This window comes from Pleurodeles waltl, chromosome 3_2 (genome assembly GCF_031143425.1).
Source record: "Pleurodeles waltl isolate 20211129_DDA chromosome 3_2, aPleWal1.hap1.20221129, whole genome shotgun sequence".
Taxonomy (NCBI): domain Eukaryota; kingdom Metazoa; phylum Chordata; class Amphibia; order Caudata; family Salamandridae; genus Pleurodeles; species Pleurodeles waltl.
The window spans coordinates 216,493,147-216,501,669 of record NC_090441.1 but is presented as its reverse complement, the minus strand read 5'-3'; the positions used below and the strand labels follow the sequence as shown (position 1 = coordinate 216,501,669).

General features: G+C 44.0%; 1 protein-coding gene across 2 annotated transcripts; it reads left to right on the top strand.

The window, feature by feature from the left end:
* Nucleotides 1-3,085: 3,085 nt before the first annotated feature.
* LOC138286722 (uncharacterized) lies at nucleotides 3,086-8,199 on the top strand. 2 transcript variants are annotated; one of them, XR_011202037.1, is made up of 2 exons: nucleotides 3,086-7,515; nucleotides 7,562-8,199. XR_011202037.1 is itself a non-coding variant. In XM_069227237.1 (2 exons), the coding sequence occupies exon 2, from the start codon at nucleotides 4,627-4,629 to the stop codon at nucleotides 6,406-6,408; it is 1,782 nt and encodes a 593-aa protein (XP_069083338.1). In that variant the 5' UTR covers nucleotides 3,086-3,773; nucleotides 3,820-4,626; the 3' UTR covers nucleotides 6,409-8,199. The 2 variants fall into 2 exon arrangements, 1 of the variants encoding a protein (XP_069083338.1); XM_069227237.1 differs by having other exon boundaries at nucleotides 3,086-3,773; nucleotides 3,820-8,199.
* The last annotated feature ends 324 nt before the right edge of the window (nucleotides 8,200-8,523 follow it).

The following is an 8,523-nucleotide window of genomic DNA, read 5'->3' as shown; positions in this document are numbered from 1 at the left end:
CATCCTATTGTATTCTACAGTGCTTGCACTACTTTTCTAACTGTTTGCTGACCTGATTTTGGTTTGTGTGTATATTTTGTATATTGTACTTACCTCCTAAGGGAGTATATCCTATGAGATATTTTTGGCACATTGTCACTAAAATAAAAGTACCTTTATTTTTAGTAACTCTGAGTATTGTGATTCTTATGATATAGTGCTAAGTGATATAAGTGGTATAGTAGGAGCTTTGCATGTCTCCTAGTTCAGCCTAAGCTGCTCTGCTATAGCTACCTCTATCAGCCTAAGCTGCTAGAACCCTACTAATCTACTAATAAGGGATAACTGGACCTGGCACAAGGTGTACGTACCATCAGGTACCCACTATAAGCCAGGCCAGTCTCCTACAACCTGCACAACACCCCCTTGGAGAGACGTACCAGGTTACTGATGTCAACAACTCCACTCAGTCTCTCCCCTTAGCTGTAGTTCAGCTTAATTGGGGTGGAGTTACTGGCCCTAAACAGGTGGTGGTATCACCTAGCTTACCTGTAGACTGTCTCTTGGGTAATGACCTAGAGGCCTCAGTTTGGGCTGATTTAGAGTTTAGGGCCCTTGTATCCATGCTGGGTATTCCTGAGGAATTGCTTCCTCTCATTTCAAGTGAAATGAAAAAGCAACATAGAGAATGAGCCCTGAAGCCTCAGGATCCACCTCACCCCACAGGTAAAAAGGATATCAAAGTATCCCTTCCCACTCTACCACTAAGGATACCATTCTTGTAGTGGGAGATAACTCTCCTTTGGTGGAACCTGTACCAAGGGAGTCCAGAGCTACCACAATTTAACTCCCAGAGGTAAAAGTCCCTCTGTGTAAAAACACTGAAACAGACAAGCATAACTGCACTGTTTTAGTAAATTTGGAACAACCCTCCAGCCCTCCCAGAGAAACTTTAGTGCAGCACCCCTGCACTACCTCACAAACTGAAGGACAGCAGCCCTCTCCTTATGTGGAGCCCTTGGGACAGCAACCCTGTCCTACTCCAAATCAAGAGGGACAACAACCCTGTCCTCTCTTAGAGCCATGGGGACAAACCTTTGGCCCTGCTCTAGCCTTGCTAAGACAGCATTCATGTCTAGCATTACAATCGTTAGGACAGCAAACCTGTCTTGACATAGGATCCCAAGGACAGCCATCCCGCCCCACTTTAAAACGTCTCATAGCCTTAAAAATAGGGAATCTTAGAGTACGCACTTGCACTGTTCTCTAGCAAAAAATTTCCAAACAGGGCGGTTCACCTCCCACAGGGAAGGGATCATACAGTGGATGGAGTAACCACTCTACTACAGATGTACTCTCCACTTATCACCACTTAGACCTTAAAGTCTCAACTGGCCAAGGTTAGCCTTATTGTCCTTCGTTTGGGAGGGTTGTGTGAGAAAGTAGCCTTTTTCTAGCATGGTTACCCCCATTTCTGGCCTGTTTGTCAGTGTGTTTCACTGTGTCACTGGGATCCTGCTAACCAGGACCCCAGTGCTTATGCTCTCTCTGTTCCCAAATTTGTCTCTACATACTGGTAACCCAGTATTTCATCCCAAATTGGCATACTGGTGCCCCATTATAAGTCCCTAGTATATGGTACCTAGGTACCCAGGGCATTGGGGTTCCAGAGGATCCCTATGGGCTTCAGAATTACTTTTGCCACCCACAGGGATCCCATTCAAGAGCTTCTACAGGACTGCCACTGCAGCCTATGTGAAGTGGTGCATGCACCATTTCACAGCCATTTACACTGCACCAGGTCACTTATAAGTCACCTATATGTCAGGCCTTCCAACCCTGAAGGCTGGGTGCAAAGTACATGTGTGTGTGAGGGCACCCCTGCACTAGCAGAGGTGCCTCCATGTCGTCCAGGACCATTTTCCTGGACTTTGTGAGTGCTGGGACGCCATTTTACGTGTGCACTGGTCATAGATTAATACCTATGTCCAGGTTCACAATGGTAACTTTGAATATGGCCATGTAAGGTGTCTAACAACTGGGAAAGCTACCCCAATACTGATTCAAGTATGGGTTTTACAATTCCATGCACTCTGGGAGCTCCACAGTGGACCCCCAGTACTGCCATACCAGCCTTCTGAGGCTTTCCAGGCATCCCCAGCCTCTGCCACCTCACAGACAGGTTTTTGCCCTCCTGATGCTTGAGCAGCTCAAGCTCATCAAGGCAGAACAAACCATTTCCTTTGGGAGAGGGGCGTTACACCCTCTCCCTTTGGAAATAGGTGTTACAGGCATAGGAGGGGTACGCTCCCAGAGCCTCTGGAAATGCTTTGAAGGGCACAGATGATGCCCTCCTTGCATAATCCAGTCTACACTGGTTCGGGGACCCCCAGACCCTGCTTTAGAATGAAACTGGACACAGGAAAGGGGAATAACCGTTCCCCTGTCCGTCACCACTCCAGGGGTGGTGCCCAGAGCTCCTCCATTGTGTCCCAGACCTCTGCCATCTTGGATTCCAAGGTGGTGGAGCACTCTGGGAGCATCTGAGAGGTCAGTGCCAGCAGGTGACGTCAGACCCCTCACATGATAGGTGCTTTCCTGTGTAGTTGACCAATCCCCCTTTCAGGGCTATTTAGGGTCTCTCCTCTGGGTGTTTCTTCAGATTCTGATTGCAAGACTCCAGCAGGAATCCTCTGCATACTTTACTTCATCTTCTACCGACGGAACTGCATCTAGACCCTCCAAGAACTCTACAAACTGCAACAAAGAAGCAAAGATGACTTCTGCAACATTGTAGCTTCAGCTCCTGTCTGCAACTGCAACTGTTTACAGGTGGTGCATCCTCCGAGGACTGCCTGTCCTCAGCCTGCACCAGAAGAACAAAGGAATCTCCCTTGGGGTGAAGGAGTCACTTCCCTGCTTCACCATGCACCCCTCTGCAGCAACGACCGGTGGTGTGGGTCCCCTCTCCTGATGGAGTACGTGGATCCAGCAACACAGGTGGTGGACTGAAGTTGTCCCGATGGTCCTAAGGTCCAGCAGTCCAACTTTGGTGGAGGAAAGAGCTTGCCTCCCCATGCAAGAAAGTACCACCATGCATGTCCTGCCATTTGATAAAGTTTTGTTTTGACCAATGACTTTGTGTTTCACCACTGCGCATATTAGTTGCTCAATGTTCACCAGTAGCACATGGTATGTTTTGTTCAGTTTAGCCGCCTATGGGCTTTGACATTGCATTAGTCATTACATTCTGTATTCTGCCTATTGGCTTTGACATGGCATTAGCCATTACTTTCTGTATTCAGTTTAGCCGCCTATGGGCTTTGACATTGCATTAGCCATTACATTCTGTATTCTGCCTATTGGCTTTGACACGCTGTATCCAGTCTAGCCGCCTATTGGCTTTGACATTGCATGCCTATTGACTTTGACATGATGTATTCAATTTAGCTGCCTATTGACTTTGACATGCTATTAGATATTCTGCCTATTGGCTTTGACATGATATCATATATTCCGCTGCCTATTGGCTTTGACATGATATCATATATTACACTTTGTATTCAGCCTAACTGCCTATTGGCTTTGACATGATATTCAGCTCCGCTGCCTATTGGCTTTGACATGATATTCAGCTTAACTGCCTTTTGGCTTTGACATGATATTATACATTGCATTTTGTATTCAGCTCAGCTGCCTATGGGCTTTGACATGATATAAGACATTGCATTTTGTATTCAGCTTAGATGCCTATTGGCTTTGACATGACACTAGACATTGCATTTGATATTTAGGTTAGCTGCCTATTGCCTTTAACATGACATTGCATTTGATATTTAGGTTAGCTGCCCATTGCCTTTAACGTGGAGTTCTGTATTTTTCCAAGCTGTGTTTTTGCACCAGAGAACCAAGATGTTTTGCTCTCACAGTAGACTAGACCTGATAAGAGAGAGTACATGGGCGTCGTTTCTCTTCCCTTGAGCTTGGGAACAGGAGTAGTCTTGGAGACCTGGCCAGTCTCCAAAAGGCTTGCTCAGTTTCCCAGGTCTGAGAGGAGGGGGCACACCTTTGTAACGAATGTAACAGGCTGCAGAGAGTCAGATTCGAATCTGCCGGACCTCGTGCTGGAGCTTGGCGCCAGTTGCCAGCATCCCGTGTGGGTAGATGACACTCTTTCTCGCGGCTGACAGGGGTCTCAGCTTGCAGACCTTAGAAAGATGTAGCTGTAAATAGTTCCTACACGGTGAAGTATTTGTTTTGCTTTGCATTCAATATCTTATAAATATAACCTGCTGTGTATATTGCAAACTGATATATTTTGTTTGATTAACGCGGACTTGAAAGCTACTAATTCGTCATTCATTCATAAACATTGTGGTTGGGGAAGAATAAAATAACAATAAAAGTCTTCTTTGACCTCAGAAGTGCATTTCTGTTGTGTTATGTTAGTGCTTAGAAACTAAATAAGAGGAAAGCACTACAATTGGTACCTGGAGTCGTGGGGTCGGTCATTAAGAGGTGATTAAAAGGGGTTTGACGAGTTAGTAGATTTCTAAGTGCACACTTTAAAAGTGTAATTGTTTTTTGTTGTTTGGAGAATTACAGAAATTGTTTTCTGTTTGGAGAATCACAGTAGCACGGCAGACCATGTCTGAGAATACATGTGTTGATGAACTGCCTGATGGTGCTAAGAAAAACTGTGAATTGTTTTCTGTTTGGGGAATTACAGAAGAAAATGCATGTGTAGCTAAAATGCCTGATGTTGTTTTGAGAAATAATTCCCGTTGTATATATGTAGAAAACGTGTGTTTTGGAAGTAATGATGACAGAAAGGTCTGGATACCTTTATCTGCTTACAGAGAAATGCAGGAGAAATGTAGGAAGTTGGAACATGAAAATAGGAATTTACGTGAGCAAATTAGCCAGGATACGATAATTCAAAATAATGCTGAAAGTTATAAAAATGAAGAATCTTTCTTGTCCCATTCCAGTAATGAGGGGGTTAAGAGAGCTCCGAGCTGCACTGAGTTTCCATGTGAGCCAGGGTTTTTGGCAGACAATATGCATTCCTTAACTGATAACACGGACGAGAGTCAGAATGTGATTTACAAGTTACTGTTGCAAAATGCACAAGTAAAACGAAGGATTTTAGAGCAAGACACCCCGAGTTTCATTAGCTTGTTTGATTTTTGGAAAAAGAATAGCCCTCATTTGAGAGAAATCCTAACACTTTTGTACATGGTCACTGTGAAAAATAATATGCAGCTGCGCGCTTGTGATTTGGCAAATGAAATAATGCAGACTTCAGGTTTCTGCGCAGTGCAAGAAGGAAAAACTGATGTACATTTAAATCATGAACAAGGAAAGAAAATAGTGCCCCTAGCTAGAATCATACAATGGATCTGGTACTTGCAAGACAGGGCTAGAGTACCACAGATAAAAGAATTATCAATGAAGTTGTGTGCACCATTTGAATTCGTGTCTACTGAAGATAAAAAGCATGTTTGTTTTACTAATGATTCATTGACTGAAATGTTGTTTTCTGGCACAGGAGAAGGAACAGCGTTGTATAATGTGTGTCAGATTTTAAAGCAAGAGCTACGTGAGATGTGTCATTTTTATGCTGATTTTTGGTTCTTTGATAATGTTTTAGCCACATGGCTTGTACCTAACTGGTTCAATTACCTTGCAGATGTTAATGAGAAAAATGCAGAGAGAGAAGTGTTCACCCAGAATTCTGCCTTAGTGGGGATGGCTATGTGGGTGCCCCAGAAATGTGAAAAGGCCACTTACAGGTGGGCAGAGATGAGAGAGATGCACATTCCCCTAGATTTGATAAAAACTGTGCAGCACGCACAAAAGCAATCTGTCATGCAAGCAGTCACAGAGCAGTTGGGGAGAGGAAAGTTACCAGAACAGAAATGGCAAAGTGATCAGGTTTTAGGGAGAGTGATTGCTGCAGATTACCAAGGAAAAATCGAAATTATGCTGATACCTAGAAAAGAATCTGATTTATTCATACAAATTGGAGACAGAATGGCCCAAATTGGCAAAAGTGCAGTGAATGGAGGTTTGGTAAAGAAGGAGTCTGCCCCAGCCCTTCTGACAGTGCAAGAAAAGGGAAGCTGTGGTGCAGCAGATAAAAACCTCAGTGCTGATGTGTTGGCTGACGCCCCAAGTGACCCTCCAGAACCTGCAGAGAATATAACAAAGGGCCCCAAAAACGTCCTGCTGATTATAAAACAGGGAAAGAAAGAGGAAGGGTGCAGTTTAAATGAAAAATGTTATTTGCAAGAAAAGTCATACTTGTTTCTTTTGCAGATCCGACCACGTTTCGCCACTGTCCCTGAGTGCGCTGTGTGGTCCCCCTTCCGGTGTGTGCGTGTGGGGTCGGGGAAGGGACCGAATCCCCAACCTGAACCTGGCTGAGTAAAGTGCCAGCACCATGGATCCATTTTGCGCAAACTGCGCCTTCAGTTCAAGTTCAACTTGTTTGCTGTGTTTTTTTTTTTTTTCCCTCTCGTATGGAACTCTGACTTTTGCTTACCTTCCAGAAAACCTTTCAGGTGGACCGTGCACCTTTACATGAGCAGAACTCATGCCACATCAAATTGCTAACACTGTTGAATTAGAGACTCATTCAGAGAAAAAAAAAAAAAAAAATTGCCCAGTCTTTTCTATGTAGATGTATCTGATGTGAAAGGTTATGAGATCAATGTGTTAATTCACTTCTATTGCTTTACAGGGATTGCTTTGATGATAATGTTTTTTTTTGTGCTGATGTTTTTTTTTTTGAAATATGAGATATGTGAAACAAAAATTCATTGGTCAAAGGGCGGAATGTCCTGCCATTTGATAAAGTTTTGTTTTGACCAATGACTTTGTGTTTCACCACTGCGCATATTAGTTGCTCAATGTTCACCAGTAGCACATGGTATGTTTTGTTCAGTTTAGCCGCCTATGGGCTTTGACATTGCATTAGTCATTACATTCTGTATTCTGCCTATTGGCTTTGACATGGCATTAGCCATTACTTTCTGTATTCAGTTTAGCCGCCTATGGGCTTTGACATTGCATTAGCCATTACATTCTGTATTCTGCCTATTGGCTTTGACACGCTGTATCCAGTCTAGCCGCCTATTGGCTTTGACATTGCATGCCTATTGACTTTGACATGATGTATTCAATTTAGCTGCCTATTGACTTTGACATGCTATTAGATATTCTGCCTATTGGCTTTGACATGATATCATATATTCCGCTGCCTATTGGCTTTGACATGATATCATATATTACACTTTGTATTCAGCCTAACTGCCTATTGGCTTTGACATGATATTCAGCTCCGCTGCCTATTGGCTTTGACATGATATTCAGCTTAACTGCCTTTTGGCTTTGACATGATATTATACATTGCATTTTGTATTCAGCTCAGCTGCCTATGGGCTTTGACATGATATAAGACATTGCATTTTGTATTCAGCTTAGATGCCTATTGGCTTTGACATGACACTAGACATTGCATTTGATATTTAGGTTAGCTGCCTATTGCCTTTAACATGACATTGCATTTGATATTTAGGTTAGCTGCCCATTGCCTTTAACGTGGAGTTCTGTATTTTTCCAAGCTGTGTTTTTGCACCAGAGAACCAAGATGTTTTGCTCTCACAGTAGACTAGACCTGATAAGAGAGAGTACATGGGCGTCGTTTCTCTTCCCTTGAGCTTGGGAACAGGAGTAGTCTTGGAGACCTGGCCAGTCTCCAAAAGGCTTGCTCAGTTTCCCAGGTCTGAGAGGAGGGGGCACACCTTTGTAACGAATGTAACAGGCTGCAGAGAGTCAGATTCGAATCTGCCGGACCTCGTGCTGGAGCTTGGCGCCAGTTGCCAGCATCCCGTGTGGGTAGATGACACTCTTTCTCGCGGCTGACAGGGGTCTCAGCTTGCAGACCTTAGAAAGATGTAGCTGTAAATAGTTCCTACACGGTGAAGTATTTGTTTTGCTTTGCATTCAATATCTTATAAATATAACCTGCTGTGTATATTGCAAACTGATATATTTTGTTTGATTAACGCGGACTTGAAAGCTACTAATTCGTCATTCATTCATAAACATTGTGGTTGGGGAAGAATAAAATAACAATAAAAGTCTTCTTTGACCTCAGAAGTGCATTTCTGTTGTGTTATGTTAGTGCTTAGAAACTAAATAAGAGGAAAGCACTACAATGCACCACGTGATTTGCAATTGTCAAGGCTTGTGTGCAACCCTCCAAGAAGTTCTTCGTGCACAGCACATCTCCGGCCCCCAGCACTCCATCCTGCGATGCACAACTTTCTGAGTGGTTCTTCGGTGGCGTGAGATCCTTTTGTGTCGTGCTGTGTGGGCCTCCATCTGTACCTTCTTTGTCCCCGTGCTGTGGGACTCCTGTGGGCGCTGCCCGGTCTTATGAGGGCTCTCAGGGTTGCTGAAAGCACCCTCTATCTCCCCCTCCTGGGTAAAGGCCACCAGGTCCCTCCTGGTCCGGGCAGCACCATTTTGCACTAA

Bases quoted from the DNA above. Each gene is read 5' to 3' on its own strand.
- LOC138286722 (XM_069227237.1), top strand. From the start codon at position 4,627: ATGTCTGAGAATACATGTGTTGATGAACTGCCTGATGGTGCTAAGAAA.